This window comes from Gasterosteus aculeatus, chromosome 15, assembly GCF_964276395.1.
Source record: "Gasterosteus aculeatus chromosome 15, fGasAcu3.hap1.1, whole genome shotgun sequence".
NCBI classification, from domain to species: domain Eukaryota; kingdom Metazoa; phylum Chordata; class Actinopteri; order Perciformes; family Gasterosteidae; genus Gasterosteus; species Gasterosteus aculeatus.
The window spans coordinates 4,886,193-4,908,331 of NC_135703.1; the positions used below are offsets into that span (position 1 = coordinate 4,886,193).

Here is a 22,139-nt window from a genome sequence, read left to right on the forward strand (position 1 = left end):
TCGCAGAAGCTCAGTACCTCTGTCCTCTGCAGGGAGGTTGGAGTTTCCTCCACCCTCATGTTATGTAGCGCTATAAGGGTTGAACGGGTCCAAGATCACACCCCCCCCCCCTTGGAAGTGATCACATGAAAATGCAGAACAACAAAACCGGCAATGTATGAAATGCATTCACTTGCTAGAGTGTTTGTGAAAGGATCAGTTGTTGTTGTTCTAAACTGGTTAGTGTGCATGAAAGGCTGACTTTAAGAATGTATTAGTGTGGACATGATTCATCATTAGAGCCCCTGAAAAACAATCATCCACTGATCTATTGTGACTTAAAAAACTGAAAAAAAGAGCTCTTTGATGATATTAATTATTTTTATTATTATTATATCAATTCTTAGTTGCAACTAGCTGTTTTTTGCTGCATTGTTTATTTTACCTGCACATGTGCAGTACGTACACGCAGGCCGATGTAGGAGCAGGACGTTTCACTGTAACCGTCCCCCACGTCTCTCTGGCCAGCTGCCAGACCGATAAAAGGTTCAAAGGCAGCCGGAGGTCGAGCAGCATACTTTTCCTCGCAGCAATCACACGGCCAATCTGTCAGAGCCCTCGCGCCGCTCTCAGCGCTGCTTCCCGTTCACCACCCACCTCACCACACGTTGCCTATGCGCAGAAACACAAACGCCCAACCGGGTTGATCATGCGGACAAAATTCTATTTTTGAGAACAAGTTTCCATTGTCCCCTGGGACTGAGTACCTGTCTTCGCACTCTGGTTTGATGTTATTTCACTGCGCTAGAGGAGATGTTCAGCAGAACGTTGTACGTGAAAGAGTTTTGACTCATGAGTTTGTTTCCCCAATTTTGCCATTTTACCATCTGTGCCGGACAAAGCATCACGCCAGATAGCAGATGTGGTTATTCATGCCAGATCATTTCTTCATGGCTGTCTTGAGGTATTTTGTTTTTGGCTTCCAATGAAATCAAACCATATTTCAGATGTATCCCGCCAACCCCCACCTCTCTTCATCTCCCTCCTTCCCTCTTCTTTCCAGCCTCTCACTCTCTTTCCTTACAACAGGATTTAGCATATCAATGGCGGATTAGTTCGTTTAACAGAAGCTTACTGCTGCAAAGCCCCCTTTCCACTCGTCCTTCCAGCCTGACTTGTGGACCTCACACACAGATCCTCGGCGCCGGGCTCTTTGGTGTGCGTGTGTGGTCGCCGCTGCTCCGCTGAATGGATTCACTTCCTTAGATGACAAAAGACGTGCTTCGTCACTGCGGGCTTCTGAGATGCCCGCAGTAGCCTGCGTGTGGGCGGCGGTGTGTGAGTTTGCAGATGTGGCTGTGTGTGTGTGTGTGTGTGTGTGTGCTGGGAGCTGCTCTGCACCCACAGGTTAGCCGTCAGTTACCCGTCTTATCTCTAGGATCTGAACAACTTCTGTTAAAATGTGCCCCAAACGTGCCACTCTATTGTTCTAGCGCCTCTCTGGTTTCCGCACGGAAAAAAAAAGTAGTGTCCTCTGCAGTTAAACTCCGAGAGCTCCGGCTCTGGAGTGGCACCCGCTCTGTACAGTGGAAAGTGTTGCACTTGGGTTGGGGGCAAGAGGGTGGGGCGGGTGGGGGGGCACTCCAGCTGGCTGGATACATGACCGATGTGCGTGCAGGTTGAAGTGGAGGAACGAGCCCTCTGTGACACTGCAGCCGGCTCAGGAAGGATGCCCCCACTGCCTGCGCGCTGCTGGTTTGAGCCACGCAGCATTAATCACCGCAGAGGGCGACGGGGTTTAGGATGTCAGTGTGTCGAGCTGGAAATGTTCCACTCGTTCAAGCACGAGCCTTGTGTCACAATCGGAGCTGAGCAGAAACGTTCTCCCGCTAGCTTTTCACGTTTGTGCTTGCGGTGCTTGTGATGCAGAGGGAATCCTCGTCCCACAGCCGTGAGATAACGCAGCGATCAACGCTCTTAATAACATTGAATAGCCTATCATACACCCAGCCCAACACATTGGAGGGGAATTGAATACATACCAGTGCTGGCGTGCTCAAAAGCAGAGTACCTTTCCTAAAATGATATCCGGATCGGTCCAATGAGACTTGCTGCGACGCGACTGTTGCTGTATACCGAGGAATATTGCTGCTTTGGCTGCAAGTTCTTTATCCCAAGAGTGAACTTTCAGACAGTTCATGAATGCTATTCTAAGCAGGCCCCTTCATGGGAAAACCCGTTGCTGTACAAGAAGCGATGTTGTGATGTACTTTATTGATCCCCGAAGGGAACATGCATGCCTCCGCTGGGAGTGTAGGTCGGGGGCAGGAGAACGAGGTCCATTGTTGGAGACTCTCGGTTTCTGCTGCCTGACAGAACGGAGCAGGCCTCGGAACCCACCGATTTCTCTGCAGAATGCCTTTTTTCGCCTTCCGACGGTTCATTCCTCTGGCGCGGTTGACACGAGTCATCCCAAAGACCCGTGTTTTCCCGAGCCATCAATCTGTCTCGCCGTCGTCTCTGTATCTGTGTTCCTTGGCAGTAGAATGCCTCCAGGTGTCTTGTGTGTCCCGTGCCGAGGCGCTTTGCCAAGTCCCGCTGCTCTGGGGCCGCAGAGGCATTGTTCTTTGTGCCCCATTGTGATTGACCCTGGTTCAGGGGGAAACAGCTGGTGGATCCTCCAGTACCAGCCTGCTTGGCACTCCAACTAGGCCCGAGCCGCGGTGTGATACAACCCGCGCTTCCCACTTTGACACAAACCACCATGGGCCCAAAGTGATGTCACGATGAGCGGGTCAGGAGAGCCGGGTCTTCTGTTCGCAGTTTTAAGTGTATGTATTATGTACTTTTTGCATGTGCTCGTATCATTTGCTTGGAGCCCTTTTCCTTGTGTCAAGAACATCGCTTCTCTAAGAGGCGGGGGGCTTGGCTCGGTACAGGAAGTGACTCAGTCAGTATTGACTGCCGCTCGACTTCCTGTGAGCTGATTCTCCTCTCAGGATGTTTACCACCTACTCCTCCTTCCCCTCTTCTCCCCCCCCCCACCCCCCCACCGCCTTGCATGATCACGTGACTTAACGACGATGCGCTCGGCTCCAGGTCAGTTTGAGTCGGCTTGGACATCGTCAGTGACGGTTTCGGGTGTCTTGGCCATGCTGGAATCCAGATGATTCTTCACTGTTAAACAATGTGATAGTGTGTAAAGTGATACATCACATTACACATTACCTACTCCTCCTTCACAAAAGGGTCCTTTTATTGGTATTTTCTCCAGCTTTATTTGTGTATTCAGAGGTGGTTTCCTGCAGAAATTGGTTGATCAGTGTCTCATTGTCTCTTAGTTCCTGGATCAGATGTTGACCCAAAACCGTGCATTCACTCAAAATAATTATTCATCAAGCTCACAGCTTCACTAATATCGTCACGTGTATCTCCACCTCTCTCCAGTTCCCAGAGTGCGGCTTCTTTGGCATGTACGACAAGATCCTGCTATTCCGCCACGACTTAAACGACGACAACATCCTGCAGAGGCTGACCTCGGCGGAGGATATCCACGAAGGAGACCTCATTGAGGTGGTGCTTTCTGGTACGTCTGGTGCAGTGAAACTGTGAATAGATGCATGGTGTCTCTCATTGAATGTATTAAATGGTTTTTGCATACTGTTTTCTGCCAGCCTCTCAGATTAGCAGTAGTGGTACAAGTAATTGTGACGTTTTTGTTAAAAAATCAACAACAACAGACCTTTGTCAACTATCGCTCCATTCAAAAGTAAAGAATCGAAGACGAAGACATTTGATCAACCTATTTAATTGAGAATGTTTTTATGTTCAACCAATGAGAAATCAAAATTACTTTTTGTCCCTAATCATGGGAGTTTTGGCCATTTGGGAATATTGGGACCTACTTCCTAAACACCATAGCTTGAAAAACAGCTGCTAACATTAAATGCTGTTATTACCAATGGGACAGAAATACAGTATAATGCTTTGAGCAGATGTGAACTGTGTATTTAAAAAAGGGAAAAGGATGGATAAAAATCCATCAAGTCAAAAGTGTGGTCTGAAGCTAATTGGGGCTGCAACTAATGATTATTTTCATGGTCATTTAATCTTTCTATGATAATCTTTGTGAATTGATTTGTTGTTCGTTCTACAAAATGTCTGATTATTGTGAAAAATGTTGATCTTGATGAAAGGCCAACATGACATCATCGAGCCTCTTTTTTTGTCCAAAACTCCAATGTGTTCAGAAACCAGAACATTTTCACCATTAACAAGCTGGAATGACCAATTAATTGATTATCATAATAGTTGACAAGTCATTGATTAGTTGCTGCAGGTCTAAAAGCAATAAACTGGAGGAAGCTTCTAGCAGATTACTCTGCTTTCACTGACACTTTGCTGTCAAAATGAAACATTATTTTCCCCCAATTGGGTTGAATTGCTGCCAGTGAGTCACGCCACACTCCTCCCGCTCGCTTACCTGCTTTTTATTGTCCTATCATTTTCTCTATCTTCTCTCCACCTCAAAGTTTCCATAACATTTTCCACCCTTCTCACTAAGCAGATGTTTGTCTTTTTCTCCGTCATTTCCCGCGATGAATGAATGGGCTTCCTGTGCTGAGACCAACAAACGGCTCAGAGTTTGTGTTCTGCCCTAATCTGTTCTCCTGCTCCGTCTGTCTCCACTGGAAAGCACCTGACACCACCTGTGCTGAAAATCTCCCCCTTCTCTCCGGGGATGAGAGTATTGTTTGTTGTGGATTTAGCCACGGGATGATTGTAAAGGTTCAGGATCGGAGGATACTGCAGGCTTCACGGCCGAGGAATGCAAACCGAAGACTGGAGAACTTCCTTCTTTTTGTTTCTGACCGTCTGTGTTTGTGCTCTCTTTTGTGTCAGTCTCCGACGCTCTCTTTCCCCTCCTCGCTTTCTCTCATTGTAATCCCTCCTACCTGCACAAATCCGTCTGCAGGTGTAAGCCCCAGCAGTGGAGCTTGACAGTTTATAGGCTGAGAAATACCTGATGAAAACGGTCACAAATTTGCTAGACATGCGACGCACGCCGGTTTCTCAGTTTGTTTAACACTCAGCCAAACCCGGCCTTCTTCACCAGAGGGGGCTTGGTGTGGTGTTAGGCGTCTTTGTTTTAGAAGCACAATGCGGGAGATCCACACAAGCCCTTCTACGGGCTCAGAGAAAATACCAGCCCCCTTTCCCGTACTCCGATTTGTCTCCCGTCATCTTGCGTTGAGTCTCCCTGAACCAACCTGCTGTCGGACCGGGTGGCCGCGGCACAGCGAGGGTTTCAATATCTCGGAAGAAGTGTCTTTTTCTTGGCCGTGGGCTCAAAGCAGAGGGTTTGTTTTTCCTGCAGTGTGCGATCGTAAGGCTGCACGGTATACCGGTATAAGATTCCCAGCACGGTGGGAATTTCTCACGTACCGTTGATACCGGTGTTACGCCACAACAACTGATGTTGCTCTTCGGCTGGCAGCAGAATTTATTTTTACACCCCGTCACGGAGCGCCCAGCGGTCGGAGCTACTTGTCTTACGTGTGTTGAGATCGGCCGTCGGCCGTGTGGCCCCCCCCCCCCACCCCCCGACTAAATGTCACTTCAAGGTTTTGTGAAAAGTTGAGAGCTCCGTGTTACACTTATAATTACAAAAATGACCTCGCCGAACTGTATGCTGGTTACAGCTCACAACAAGAAGTAACGTTAACTCTGTCGCTACATGAAAACACGGAAAGGAGCGATACAGGAGGAACAACGAGAGACCGGAGATGCACCAACACAACTTGTGCCCAAGAGAGGAGCTGCGTCCGTTTGGAAGGTTTTTGGTTTAGGAAAATCCGACGTAAGTCCCGTTAGATGAGAAGACAATTTATTGCAAAGTCTGTTGAGCCTCTGGTGGCAGCACTAGCGGCCACAACAAGCTAACGAGCTAACAAGCTAACTCGCCGGCCGTTGCTCAAGTTGGCCGGAGGGGCGAACAGATGTGTGAGGTTTGGCCCTGATTTTCACTCCCTCAAACACTCACCATGATCAAGCTCCTTCTTCACCAGTGCTGGCAGTGTGAAATATTTTACAATACTTTCTGTCCGTCATAACTTCTTGTCAGATGGAAACTTGTGGCCTCCAAACGAACACTTTGTGCCTCTGGGCAAGCGAACTTCGTGAGAAGCGCAGTGAAAAACAACGTGTGGAGGTTACGCTCGGCGCTGCTCGATCCTAATTAACACGACGAGTGTTACATAACGCTGCGGCTGCTAAGAAGAGGCCAGTTGTCTCGAGGACGTGTGTGAAAAAGCACATGAATGCCGCCTTTTCATGTGTCTCGGGCCAGGAAGCTGTGTTCGCCACGAGACATGTGACATGCCGGAGTTCTTTCTTCTCTCTCAAATAAACCCCAAACGGCGAACCCCCCCCCCCCCCCAAACACTCGTCATAGTTCTCCGAAATGGGGAAGGAGAAAGAAAAAAAAGCCTGTGTTGATGGTCTGCAAAAAAAGTGAATATCGCAGATAATTTATTCGCAGCAGTCCCAGGAGATGGCTTGACAATTCTTGTTGAGTTCACCATGACCCGTCTTATTTGTTCTATGCAGGCCACACGTCATATTTCTTGTTCAAGTCTGCATCTCGTTGCAGCACCTGAGAACGTCTCCTCAGATGCCAAAAAGCAGATGTGATTGAGTAACCTCACAGGAAATGTACACAAACAAACTCTGACATCATAATCACCGCCGAAAATGTACTTCGCTAGTATAAGGATAAACCTTTTCCTTTTTTGTCATTAACGATTGAACAGGAACCAGAAGCAGCATGTTACTAGCTCTGTAGATTCCGCTGCGCACACACAGGTTTGTGCCGCGGTCTCATCCACATCTTATGCATCCTCACATCTTTGATGATTCACAGCCATGACTAAGCAATGCTTGATTCCAACAATGACTTCAGTGTGTGTGTGTGTGTGTGTGTGTGTGTGTTTAACACGAAACAGCGTAGACGTGTAAGAAAAAGGAGAGACAGAGGCATGGGGACACGTCCTCAGCTCTGTTGGCTTTGATTGTGTTCAACAACAACAGACGGACTGATACAACAGGATCACTCTGCATTCTCCCTGGTGTCTCTTGGGAGTTCCCATTTTCATACATAAGGTTACAACATATAAAAGTTTCTTTGCAGATGTGGCGCCCTCTGTCGCAGCAGTGTAGACACGGCACTTTTATTTGTTTTGTATTAAAGCACTTGCGTAAAGCGAAAGCCTTGTGAAATATATTTGATAAACAAATCTTTTTGATTTCCTCTGTCTGGTGTTTTTTCACTATTTTACCCATTTGTTTGGTCTTCACCAACTTTCAGTTGCACCGCTTGTGTTTTGTTTCTAGCTCAAGCCACAGTCGAAGACTTCCAGATCCGGCCGCATGCCCTTTACGTCCACTCCTACAAGGCCCCCACCTTCTGCGACTACTGCGGGGAGATGCTGTGGGGTCTCGTCCGGCAGGGGCTTAAATGTGAAGGTTAGACACGAGCACACAGAAAACACCTCGTTGACATTTTGGACATCCCTGCTGTGTCATTGTCAAGCCTCCCCCAACTCTTTTTACTCTCCTCTCATTAGGCTCGACCGCGGTAATTCAAATGAAGTGGCTGATTTATTAGTTGGAATGCATTGAGATGCATTCCAAGTATTGTTCTTCGAATCTTTATTCTTCAACTTCATCTTCTTCTTCTATTTCTTCCGCGGCACCTTTCAACTCCTTCACACTTTCAGCTATTAAAACCGTTCAAATATTAAAATGTTCAGCTCCTTTCTGGCTTGAGGGCTATGACTTTTCAGCTTTCTACCTCTTATGCTTGAATTTATATAAATCAATAATCATTAATATTTTAACATGGTTTTCAAATGGAGTTTGCTTTCAAATCCTCCTAAACTTCTTCAACTTTCAGATTTTTCAGCTTTGCAAATCTTTCAGCTACAGACACCATTTCAACTCTCAAATGTTCACACAAGTCTCAACTATTTTATGAAAAAAACTGCTTCTTGATATCTATTGTACTTTTTTCATAATCACTGATTATGTTTCACTAGTTTTTCGCTCCGTTTCTGACTTTTACATGAGTGTGTATTGCGTCTGCTAGAGTGGAGAGCTCGAGGCTAGAGTGTGGGGCAGCGCAGAAATCTGGTTAAAAAAGTATGGAACTTCTGTCCTTGCAGCCAAAGTATACACTCTAGAGGCTTAATTTCTTCAGATTAATGAGGGTATGGTTGTGCTGATTGGATTAATGTGTTCATGGAATCCCAGAGTTTTTTAGTTTTGGCGCAAGGAGTGTTTGAGTGACACAACCTCTGCCAAAAGCCCCATAGGCTCCAATGCAAATCTGCCGACATATTTCTCACAAAAATCCACAAGGTACACGTTCTGTCAACGGCCATAGGAGCCGTATTTATTACCGGACAGACATAAAAGCACATCCACGCGTTCGGTAGAGTCTTGGGTCTCATACAAACGCCGTATTTTTTAGATAGCTGTTATAGTTTTGCGCTGGTTCTCATTTGTTTGAGGTGTGGATTCTGTGTAACTTGCTGTTCTGTGTCTGCCCTCTTGCAGCCGCACAGGTGCGGCGTTGTCGTGGTTACTCGCTCACATGCTGCAGGATCTGTCTGTGGCTCACAGCTGCTCCTTGTGACCTGATTAGTGGAGTCACATGACGCAGCTATGCTTTCTGTCAACAGACCAATATGATAAAGACACTAGCCCCCCTCCCCCCTCCACCCTGACCTCTACTTACTGTTAATCACTCTCAGTCAGTCAGTCAGTCTAATTCTCCTCCCCTCTCCCTCTCTTCCTCACCACCATTCCCTTCCTCACCCTCTCACCCTCCCTCCCTCTATCTACACCCCCCCACCCCACCCAATCCAATAGGTGCGCCGTTGCCGTGGTTACTCGTAAACACGCTGCAGTATCTCTGTGTGTGACTCACAGCTGCTCCAATGACCTGATTAGTGGAGTCACATGACGCAGCTATGCTTTCTGTCAACAGACCAATATGATAAAGACACTCGCCCCCCCTCCCCCCTCCACCCTGACCTCTTCTCACTGTTAATCACTCAGTCAGTCAGTATGTCTGTCTATTTCTCCTCCTCTCTCTCTCCCTCTATCTCTTCCTCACCACCCCTCCCTTCCTCACCCTCTCACCCTCCCTCCCTCTATCTACACCCCCCCAACCCACCCAATCCAATAATTTCAAAATAAAAGCCACATGGAGGGAATTTTTACTGTAATGTTTGTGATGAGGCCTATTAATTAAAAACTTCTTAGTTTGAATAACAAACATTCTGTCTCCCACTACGAATATTACTCGTACTTCTAGTACTACAACTGATACTTCTACTACCATACTACTAGTATTTCTACTGCTATTAATACTACAACTACTACTAATGTTATTACAAATACGACTATGGCTAATAGTATTACAGCTGTTTCTACTGCTATTGATACTAAACCTACTATTACTGCTAGTACTACTAATACCACAATTATAACTAATACTACTACTAATATTACTACAAACAATTTTAAACAAATTTAAGCTCCTGCAACTTCTGTTTTTAGAAAATCTATTGAAATTCAGCTTCCCCACTTCCTGTATTTTCAGCAGTTCTTTAAAATAATTTCAGCTATTCTTATGCCTCTATCAACAGCAATGTTTCACTATTCATTTCTGTATTTTTTTGCAATATTTCAAATTTATTTCAGCTGTTTTCATTTCTGCTTTTTCAGCAAATCTATTGAAATTCCTTTCAGCTTCTCCCATTTCTGTATTTTCAGCAATTTCAAATTCATTTCAGCTTTTCTAATATCTATAATTTCAGCAAATGTATTCAAATTCCCTTCAACTTTCTGTATTTTCAGCTATTTTAAAAAGTTCATTTCAGCTTTCAGCTTTTTGCATTCCAACGCATTTTCAGCAGGAAATGCATTTTCTAGTTTACCTCCTTTTCGAGCCGCTGGGGATGCCGTCGTGTGGCCGCTTTGCCGAATGAAAAGCATCTCTACTGCCCCAGTGTTTGTGATGCGTGTCGCGTGTGTTCTTTTCACATCTCTCAGGATGTGGGCTAAACTACCACAAGCGCTGCGCCTTCAAGATCCCGAATAACTGCACCGGTGTCAGGAAGAGGCGACTGTCCAACGTCTCCCTGCCTGGAGCCTGCCTCTCCGTCCCCCGGCCGTCCCCCGCGGAGAATGCCGTGGTCGTCCAGGACGAGGTGAGTTCTGATTGGTGGTTGGATAGAAGTGGGTAGAAAGAAGCGGGGGGGGGTAGGTCATGCTTTTTTATCCTCCTCACGCATAAAGTGAGACGTCGTCCTGAACCAGACGGCGAGCCGGGGGATCTTGCCAAGAATGTGTGGCAGCTTTGTCTCAACTGTTAAACGCGTCTACACTGATCCAATGTGGCTTTCTTCAGTGAGTGAAAAACCTGGTCCCCGTTGTAGGATACTGGTGATGCAGAAAATTGAGTTGATGTGCGCGGAGCTCCGCCGAGAGATCCTCCTCGCTCTGGAATATTCCCCTTTTGTCTGCGTCCCCACAAAAATATCATCAGGAAATGCGATTATGCAGAAGACATTAAAAGTCAATGTTTATATATCTGCTCATTTATGAACGGAGAGGAAGGTTCACTCTTTATTGTTGGAATGCATTAACGATGCATTCCAAGTATTGTTCTTCGAATCTTTATTTCCGACTTATTGTTGGAATGCATTAGATGCATTCCAAGTATTGTTCTTCGAATCTTTATTGTTGGAATGCATTAAGATGCATTCCAAGTATTGTTCTTCGAATCTTTATTCAACTTATTGTTGGAATGCATTAAGATGCATTCCAAGTATTGTTCTTCGAATCTTTATTCAACTTATTATTATTATTCTTCTATTTCTTCCGTGCCACCTTTCAACTCCTTCACACTTTCAGCTATTAAAATCCTTCAAATATTAAAATGTTCAGCTTCTTTCCGGCTTCCCTGCTATGACTTTTCAGCTTTCTACCTCTTAAGCTTGAATTTATATAAATCAATAATCGTTAATATTTTAACATGGTTTTCAAATGGAGTTTGCTTTTCAAATCCTCTTCAACTTCTTCAACTTTCAGATTTTTCAGCTTCGCGAATCTTTCAGCTACAGACACCATTTCAACTCTCAAATGTTCACACAAGTCTCAACTATTTTATGAAAAAAACTGCTTCTTGATATCTATTGTACTTTTTTCATAATCACTGATTATGTTTCACTAGTTCTTCGCTCCGTTTCTGACTTTTACATGAGTGTGTATTGCGTCTGCTAGAGGGGGACCTCGCAGGCTAGAGTGTGGGGCATCGCAGGAATCTGGTTAAAAAAATATGGAACTTCTGTCCTTGCAGCCAAAGTATACACTCTAGAGGCTTCATTTCTTCAGATTAATGAGGGTATGGTTGTGCTGATTGGATTAATGTGTTCATGGAATCCCAGAGTTTTTTAGTTTTGGCGCAAGGAGTGTTTGAGTGACACAACCTCTGCCAAAAGCCCCATAGGCTCCAATACAAATCTGCCGACATATTTCTCACAAAAATCCACAAGGTACACGTTTTGTAAACGGCCATAGGAGCCGTATTTATTACCGGACAGACATAAAAAGCTCATCCACGCGTTCGGTAGAGTCTTGGGTCTCATACAAACGTAGTCTTTTTTAGATAGCTGTTATAGTTTTGCGCTGGTTCTCATTTGTTTGAGGTGTGGATTCTGTGTAACTCGCTGCCATGTCTCTGTCTTTTGCAGCCGCTCGTTAATGATCACAGGTGCGCCGTTGTCGTGGTTACGAGCACTCACATGCTGCAGGATCTGTCTGTGGCTCACAGCTGCTCCTTGTGACCTGATTAGTGGAGTCACATGACGCAGCTATGCTTTCTGTCAACAGACCAATATGATAAAGACACTCGCCCCCCCTCCCCCCTCCACCCTGACCTCTGCTCACTGTTAATCACTCAGTCAGTCAGTATGTCTGTCTATTTCTCCTCCTTTCTCTCTCCCTCTATCTCTTCCTCACCACCCCTCCCTTCCTCACCCTCTCACCCTCCCTCCCTCTATCTACACCCCCCCACCCCACCCAATCCAATAATTTCAAAATAAAAGCCCCATGGAGGGAATTTTTACTGTAATGTTTGTGATGAGGCCTATTAATTAAAAACTTCTTAGTTTGAATAACAAACATTCTGTCTCCCAACCCCCCCTCACCCAATTCCATCATTACAAACTAAAAGCCTCAATGATTATCTGTACCTTAACCATGAAGCGGTTTCGTTGAAATACGTATTGCTCTTTCAAATACTACTACAACCACTACGAATATTACTAGTACTTCTACACTAAAACTGATACTTCTACTACCATACTACTAGTATTTCTACTGCTATTAATGCTACAACTACTACTAATGTTATTACAAATACTACTATGGCTAATAGTATTCCAGCTGTTTCTACTGCTATTGATACTAAACCTACTATTACTGCTTATACTGCTAGTACTACTAATACCACAATTATAACTAATACTACTACTAATATTACTACAAACAATTTTAAACAAATTTAAGCTCCTGCAACTTCTGTTTTTAGAAAATCTATTGAAATTCAGCTTCCCCACTTCCTGTATTTTCAGCAGTTCTTTAAAATAATTTCAGCTATTCTTATGCCTCTATCAACAGCAATTTTTTAATATTCATTTCTGTATTTTTTTGCAATATTTCAAATTTATTTCAGCTGTTTTCATTTCTGCTTTTTCAGCAAATCTATTGAAATTCCTTTCAGCTTCTCCCATTTCTGTATTTTCAGCAATTTCAAATTCATTTCAGCTTTTCAAATATCTGTCATTTCAGCAAATGTATTCAAATTCCCTTCAACTTTCTGTATTTTCAGCTATTTTCAAATATTCAGTGCAGCTTTCAGCTTTTTGCATTCCAACGCATTTTCAGCAGGAAATGCCTTTTCTAGTTATTATTATTCTTCTATTTCTTCCGTGCCACCTTTCAACTCCTTCACACTTTCAGCTATTAAAATCCTTCAAATATTAAAATGTTCAGCTTCTTTCCGGCTTCCCTGCTATGACTTTTCAGCTTTCTACCTCTTAAGCTTGAATTTATATAAATCAATAATCGTTAATATTTTAACATGGTTTTCAAATGGAGTTTGCTTTTCAAATCCTCTTCAACTTCTTCAACTTTCAGATTTTTCAGCTTCGCGAATCTTTCAGCTACAGACACCATTTCAACTCTCAAATGTTCACACAAGTCTCAACTATTTTATGAAAAAAACTGCTTCTTGATATCTATTGTACTTTTTTCATAATCACTGATTATGTTTCACTAGTTCTTCGCTCCGTTTCTGACTTTTACATGAGTGTGTATTGCGTCTGCTAGAGGGGGACCTCGCAGGCTAGAGTGTGGGGCATCGCAGGAATCTGGTTAAAAAAATATGGAACTTCTGTCCTTGCAGCCAAAGTATACACTCTAGAGGCTTCATTTCTTCAGATTAATGAGGGTATGGTTGTGCTGATTGGATTAATGTGTTCATGGAATCCCAGAGTTTTTTAGTTTTGGCGCAAGGAGTGTTTGAGTGACACAACCTCTGCCAAAAGCCCCATAGGCTCCAATACAAATCTGCCGACATATTTCTCACAAAAATCCACAAGGTACACGTTTTGTAAACGGCCATAGGAGCCGTATTTATTACCGGACAGACATAAAAAGCTCATCCACGCGTTCGGTAGAGTCTTGGGTCTCATACAAACGTAGTCTTTTTTAGATAGCTGTTATAGTTTTGCGCTGGTTCTCATTTGTTTGAGGTGTGGATTCTGTGTAACTCGCTGCCATGTCTCTGTCTTTTGCAGCCGCTCGTTAATGATCACAGGTGCGCCGTTGTCGTGGTTACGAGCACTCACATGCTGCAGGATCTGTCTGTGGCTCACAGCTGCTCCTTGTGACCTGATTAGTGGAGTCACATGACGCAGCTATGCTTTCTGTCAACAGACCAATATGATAAAGACACTCGCCCCCCCTCCCCCCTCCACCCTGACCTCTGCTCACTGTTAATCACTCAGTCAGTCAGTATGTCTGTCTATTTCTCCTCCTTTCTCTCTCCCTCTATCTCTTCCTCACCACCCCTCCCTTCCTCACCCTCTCACCCTCCCTCCCTCTATCTACACCCCCCCACCCCACCCAATCCAATAATTTCAAAATAAAAGCCCCATGGAGGGAATTTTTACTGTAATGTTTGTGATGAGGCCTATTAATTAAAAACTTCTTAGTTTGAATAACAAACATTCTGTCTCCCAACCCCCCCTCACCCAATTCCATCATTACAAACTAAAAGCCTCAATGATTATCTGTACCTTAACCATGAAGCGGTTTCGTTGAAATACGTATTGCTCTTTCAAATACTACTACAACCACTACGAATATTACTAGTACTTCTACACTAAAACTGATACTTCTACTACCATACTACTAGTATTTCTACTGCTATTAATGCTACAACTACTACTAATGTTATTACAAATACTACTATGGCTAATAGTATTCCAGCTGTTTCTACTGCTATTGATACTAAACCTACTATTACTGCTTATACTGCTAGTACTACTAATACCACAATTATAACTAATACTACTACTAATATTACTACAAACAATTTTAAACAAATTTAAGCTCCTGCAACTTCTGTTTTTAGAAAATCTATTGAAATTCAGCTTCCCCACTTCCTGTATTTTCAGCAGTTCTTTAAAATAATTTCAGCTATTCTTATGCCTCTATCAACAGCAATTTTTTAATATTCATTTCTGTATTTTTTTGCAATATTTCAAATTTATTTCAGCTGTTTTCATTTCTGCTTTTTCAGCAAATCTATTGAAATTCCTTTCAGCTTCTCCCATTTCTGTATTTTCAGCAATTTCAAATTCATTTCAGCTTTTCAAATATCTGTCATTTCAGCAAATGTATTCAAATTCCCTTCAACTTTCTGTATTTTCAGCTATTTTCAAATATTCAGTGCAGCTTTCAGCTTTTTGCATTCCAACGCATTTTCAGCAGGAAATGCCTTTTCTAGTTTCCGACTTATTCTTCTATTTCTTCCGTGGCACCTTTCAACTCCTTCACACTTTCAGCTATTAAAATCCTTCAAATATTAAAATGTTCAGCTTCTTTCCGGCTTCCGGGCTATGACTTTTCAGCTTTCTACCTCTTAAGCTTGAATTTATATAAATCAATAATCATTAATATTTTAACATGGTTTTCAAATAGAGATTGTTTTCAAATCCTCCTTCAACTTCTTCAACTTCTTCAACTTTCAAATATTTCAGCTCCGCCAATCTTTCAGCTACAGACACCATTTCAACTTTCAAATGTTGACACAGGTCTCAACTATTTTATGAAAAAAACTGCTTCTTGATATCTATTGTACTTTTTTCATAATCACTGATTATGTTTCACTAGTTCTTCGCTCCGTTTCTGACTTTTACATGAGTGTGTATTGCGTCTGCTAGAGGGGGACCTCGCAGGCTAGAGTGTGGGGCATCGCAGGAATCTGGTTAAAAAAATATGGAACTTCTGTCCTTGCAGCCAAAGTATACACTCTAGAGGCTTCATTTCTTCAGATTAATGAGGGTATGGTTGTGCTGATTGGATTAATGTGTTCATGGAATCCCAGAGTTTTTTAGTTTTGGCGCAAGGAGTGTTTGAGTGACACAACCTCTGCCAAAAGCCCCATAGGCTCCAATACAAATCTGCCGACATATTTCTCACAAAAATCCACAAGGTACACGTTTTGTAAACGGCCATAGGAGCCGTATTTATTACCGGACAGACATAAAAAGCACATCCACGCGTTCGGTAGAGTCTTGGGTCTCATACAAACGCCGTATTTTTTAGATAGCTGTTATAGTTTTTCGCTGGTTCCCATTTGTCTGAGGTGTGGATTCTGTGTAACTTGCTGCCATGTCTCCCCTTTTGCAGCAGCTCGTTAATGAGCACAGGTGCGCCGTTGTCGTGGTTACGAGCACTCACATGCTGCAGGATCTGTCTGTGGCTCACAGCTGCTCGCTCCTATGACCTGATTAGTGGAGTCACATGACCCAGCTATGCTTTCTGTCAACAGACCAATATGATAAAGACACTCGCCCCCCCTCCCCCCTCCACCCTGACCTCTACTTACTGTTAATCACTCTCAGTCAGTCAGTCAGTCTAATTCTCCTCCCCTCTCCCTCTCTTCCTCACCACCATTCCCTTCCTCACCCTCTCACCCTCCCTCCCTCTATCTACACCCCCCCACCCCACCCAATCCAATAGGTGCGCCGTTGCCGTGGTTACTCGTAAACACGCTGCAGTATCTCTGTGTGTGACTCACAGCTGCTCCAATGACGTGATTAGTGGAGTCACATGACGCAGCTATGCTTTCTGTCAACAGACCAATATGATAAAGACACTCGCCCCCCCTCCCCCCTCCACCCTGACCTCTACTTACTGTTAATCACTCTCAGTCAGTCAGTCAGTCTAATTCTCCTCCCCTCTCCCTCTCTTCCTCACCACCATTCCCTTCCTCACCCTCTCACCCTCCCTCCCTCTATCTACACCCCCCCACCCCACCCAATGCAATAGGTGCGCCGTTGCCGTGGTTACTCGTAAACACGCTGCAGTATCTCTGTGTGTGACTCACAGCTGCTTCTATGACGTGATTAGTGGAGTCACATGACGCAGCTATGCTTTCTGTCAACAGACCAATATGATAAAGACACTCGCCCCCCCTCCCCCCTCCCCCCTCCACCCTGACCTCTTCTCACTGTTAATCACTCAGTCAGTCAGTATGTCTATTTCTCCTCCTCTCCCTCTATCTCTTCCTCACCACCCCTCCCTTCCTCACCCTCTCACCCTCCCTCCCTCTATCTACACCCCCCCAACCCACCCAATCCAATAATTTCAAAATAAAAGCCACATGGAGGGAATTTTTACTGTAATGTTTGTGATGAGGCCTATTAATTAAAAACTTCTTAGTTTGAATAACAAACATTCTGTCTCCCACTACGAATATTACTCGTACTTCTAGTACTACAACTGATACTTCTACTACCATACTACTAGTATTTCTACTGCTATTAATACTACAACTACTACTAATGTTATTACAAATACTACTATGGCTAATAGTATTACAGCTGTTTCTACTGCTATTGATACTAAACCTACTATTACTGCTTATACTGCTAGTACTACTAACACCACAATTTCAACTAATACTACTACTAATATTACTACAAACAATTTAAAACAAATTTAAGCTCCTGCAACTTCTGTTTTTAGAAAATCTATTGAAATTCAGCTTCCCCACTTCCTGTATTTTCAGCAGTTCTTTAAAATAATTTCAGCTATTCTTATGCCTCCATCAACAGCAATTTTTTAATATTCATTTCTGTATTTTTTTGCAATATTTCAAATTTATTTCAGCTGTTTTCATTTCTGCTTTTTCAGCAAATCTATTGAAATTCCTTTCAGCTTCTCCCATTTCTGTATTTTCAGCTATTTGTTGGAATGCATTAACGATGCATTCCAAGTATTGTTCTTCGAATCTTTATTAGTTGGAATGCTTTAAGCATTCCAAGTATTGTTCTTCTAATCTTTATTTCAACTTATTCTTATTCTATTTCTTCCGTGCCACCTTTCAACTGCTTCCCATTTTCAGCTATTTAAACCGTTCAAATATTAAAATATTCAGCTCCTTTCTGGCTTGAGGGCTATGTATGTTCAGCTTTCTACCTCTTAAGCTTGAATTTATATAAATCAGTAATCATGAATATTTCGTCTAATGGTTTTCCTATGGAGATCGTGTTTAAATCCTCTTCAACTTCTTAAACTTTCAGATTTTTCAGCTTCGCAAATCTTTCAGCTACAGACACCATTTCAACTCTCAAATGTTCACACAAGTCTCAACTATTTTATGAAAAAAACTGCTTCTTCATATCTATTGTACTTTTTTTATAATCACTGATTATGTTTCACTAGTTCTTCGCTCCATTTCTGACTTTTACATGAGTGTGTATTGCGTCTGCTAGAGGCGGGACCTCGCAGGCTAGAGTGTGGGGCATCGCAGGAATCTGGTTAAAAAAATATGGAACTTCTGTCCTTGCAGCCAAAGTATACACTCTAGAGGCTTCATTTCTTCAGATTAATGAGGGTATGGTTGTGCTGATTGGATTAATGTGTTCATGGAATCCCAGAGTTTTTTAGTTTTGGCGCAAGGAGTGTTTGAGTGACACAACCTCTGCCAAAAGCCCCATAGGCTCCAATACAAATCTGTCGACATATTTCTCACAAAAATCCACAAGGTACACGTTTTGTAAACGGCCATAGGAGCCGTATTTATTACCGGACAGACATAAAAACACATCCACGCGTTCGGTAGAGTCTTGGGTCTCATACAAACGCCGTATTTTTTAGATAGCTGTTATAGTTTTTCGCTGGTTCCCATTTGTCTGAGGTGTGGATTCTGTGTAACTTGCTGCCATGTCTCCCCTTTTGCAGCCGCACAGGTGCGGCGTTGTCGTGGTTACGAGCACTCACACGCCGCAGGATCTGTCTGTGACTCACAGCTGCTCCTTGTGACCTGATTAGTGGAGTCACATGACGCAGCTATGCTTTCTGTCAACAGACCAATATGATAAAGACACTCGCCCCCCCTCCCCCCTCCACCCTGACCTCTTCTCACTGTTAATCACTCAGTCAGTCAGTATGTCTGTCTATTTCTCCTCCTCTCTCTCTATCTCTTCCTCACCACCCCTCCCTTCCTCACCCTCTCACCCTCCCTCCCTCTATCTACACCCCCCCACCCCACCCAATCCAATAATTTCAAAATAAAAGCCCCATGGAGGGAATTTTTACTGTAATGTTTGTGATGAGGCCTATTAATTAAAAACTTCTTAGTTTGAATAACAAACATTCTGTCTCCCAACCCCCCCTCACCCAATTCCATCATTACAAACTAAAAGCCTCAATGATTATCTGTACCTTAACCATGAAGCGGTTTCGTTGAAATGCGCATTGCTCTTTCAAATACTACTATAACCACTACGAATATTACTAGTACTTCTAGTAGAACTACAACTGATACTTCTACTACCATACTACTAGTATTTCTACTGCTATTAATACAACTACTACTAATGTTATTAAAAATACTACTATGGCTAATAGTATCAGTATTCCAGCTGTTTCTACTGCTATTGATACTAAACCGACTTCTACTGCTAGTACTAATACCCAAATTACAACTAACATTACAACAAACAATTTTAAACCTCTTTTTATTCATCTCAGCTTTTGTTATTTCTGTACTTTTTAAAATTCATTTAAGCTCCTGCAACTTCTGTTTTGCAATATTTCACATTTATTTCAGCTGTTTTCATTTCTGCTTTTTCAGCAAATCTATTGAAATTCCTTTCAGCTTCTCCCATTTCTGTATTTTCAACTATTTCAAATTAATTTCAGCTTTTCTAATATCTTTTATTTCAGCAAATGTATTCAAATTCCCTTCAACTTTCTGTATTTTCAGCTATTTTCAAATATTCAGCAAATGTACTCAAATTCCCTTCAACTTTCTGTATTTTCAGCTATTTTTAAATATTCAGCAAATGTATTCAAATTCCCTTCAACTTTCTGTATTTTCAGCTATTTTTAAATATTCAGTGCAGCTTTCAGCTTTTTGCATTCCAACGCATTTTCAGCAGGAAATGCTTTTTCTAGTTCTTCAGCTTCTTCTTCTATTTCTTCCGCGGCACCTTTCAACTCCTTCACACTTTCAGCTATTTAAACCGTTCAAATATTAAAATGTTCAGCTCCTTTCTGGCTTGAGGGCTATGACTTTTCAGCTTTCTACCTCTTATGCTTGAATTTATATAAATCAATAATCATTAATATTTTAACATGGTTTTCAAATGGAGTTTGCTTTTCAAATCCTCTTCAACTTCTTCAACTTTCAGATTTTTCAGCTTCGCAAATCTTTCAGCTACAGACACCATTTCAACTCTCAAATGTTCACACAAGTCTCAACTATTTTATGAAAAAAACTGCTTCTTGATATCTATTGTACTTTTTTCATTATCACTGATTATGTTTCACTAGTTCTTCGCTCCGTTTCTGACTTTTACATGAGTGTGTATTGCGTCTGCTAGAGTGGAGAGCTCGCGGGCTAGAGTGTGGGGCATCGCAGGAATCTGGTTAAAAAAATATGGAACTTCTGTCCTTGCAGCCAAAGTATACACTCTAGAGGCTTCATTTCTTCAGATTAATGAGGGTATGGTTGTGCTGATTGGATTAATGTGTTCATGGAATCCCAGAGTTTTTTAGTTTTGGCGCAAGGAGTGTTTGAGTGACACAACCTCTGCCAAAAGCCCCATAGGCTCCAATACAAATCTGCCGACATATTTCTCACAAAAATCCACAAGGTACACGTTTTGTAAACGGCCATAGGAGCCGTATTTATTACCGGACAGACATAAAAAGCACATCCACGCGTTCGGTAGAGTCTTGGGTCTCATACAAACGCCGTATTTTTTAGATAGCTGTTATAGTTTTGCGCTGGTTCTCATTTGTGTGAGGTGTGGATTCTGTGTAACTTGCTGCCATGTCTCTGCATTTTGCAGCCGTTAATGAGCACAGGTGCGCCGTTGTCGTGGTTACGAGCACTCACATGCTGCAGGATCTGTCTGTGACTCACAGCTGCTCGCTCCTATGACCTGATTAGTGGAGTCACATGACGCAGCTATGCTTTCTGTCAACAGACCAATATGATAAAGACACTAGCCCCCCCTCCCCCCTCCCCCCTCCACCCTGACCTCTACTTACTGTTAATCACTCTCAGTCAGTCAGTCAGTCTAATTCTCCTCCCCTCTCCCTCTCTTCCTCACCACCATTCCCTTCCTCACCCTCTCACCCTCCCTCCCTCTATCTACACCCCCCCACCCCACCCAATCCAATAGGTGCGCCGTTGCCGTGGTTACTCGTAAACACGCTGCAGTATCTCTGTGTGTGACTCACAGCTGCTCCAATGACGTGATTAGTGGAGTCACATGACGCAGCTATGCTTTCTGTCAACAGACCAATATGATAAAGACACTAGCCCCCCCTCCCCCCTCCCCCCTGACCTCTACTTACTGTTAATCACTCTCAGTCAGTCTAATTCTCCTCCCCTCTCCCTCTCTTCCTCACCACCATTCCCTTCCTCACCCTCTCACCCTCCCTCCCTCTATCTACACCCCCCCACCCCACCCAATGCAATACGTGCGCCGTTGCCGTGGTTACTCGTAAACACGCTGCAGTATCTCTGTGTGTGACTCACAGCTGCTCCAATGACGTGATTAGTGGAGTCACATGACGCAGCTATGCTTTCTGTCAACAGACCAATATGATAAAGACACTCGCCCCCCCTCCCCCCTCCACCCTGACCTCTTCTCACTGTTAATCACTCAGTCAGTCAGTATGTCTGTCTATTTCTCCTCCTCTCTCTCTCCCTCTATCTCTTCCTCACCACCCCTCCCTTCCTCACCCTCTCACCCTCCCTCCCTCTATCTACACCCCCCCAACCCACCCAATCCAATCATTTCAAAATAAAAGCCACATGGAGGGAATTTTTACTGTAATGTTTGTGATGAGGCCTATTAATTAAAAACTTCTTAGTTTGAATAACAAACATTCTGTCTCCCACTACGAATATTACTCGTACTTCTAGTACTACAACTGATACTTCTACTACCATACTACTAGTATTTCTACTGCTATTAATGCTACAACTACTACTAATGTTATTACAAATACTACTATGGCTAATAGTATTCCAGCTGTTTCTACTGCTATTGATACTAAACCTACTATTACTGCTAGTACTACTAATACCACAATTATAACTAATACTACTACTAATATTACTACAAACAATTTTAAACAAATTTAAGCTCCTGCAACTTCTGTTTTTAGAAAACCATTGAAATTCAGCTTCCCCACTTCCTGTATTTTCAGCAGTTCTTTAAAATAATTTCAGCTATTCTTATGCCTCTATCAACAGCAATTTTTTAATATTC

The 22,139-nt window shown here is 43.1% G+C and overlaps 1 protein-coding gene across 3 annotated transcripts in view; it reads left to right on the forward strand.

The window, feature by feature from the left end:
• Nucleotides 1-22,139, forward strand: part of prkd3 (protein kinase D3) — a 48,181-nt gene that overhangs the window by 10,996 nt on the left and 15,046 nt on the right. For all 3 annotated transcript variants that reach the window (XM_040199546.2, XM_078089513.1, XM_078089514.1), the window contains 3 exons: nucleotides 3,427-3,565; nucleotides 7,372-7,503; nucleotides 10,099-10,256. In XM_040199546.2, the coding sequence (XP_040055480.2) occupies nucleotides 3,427-3,565; nucleotides 7,372-7,503; nucleotides 10,099-10,256 (429 nt within the window). The remainder of the gene's footprint in view (nucleotides 1-3,426; nucleotides 3,566-7,371; nucleotides 7,504-10,098; nucleotides 10,257-22,139) is intronic.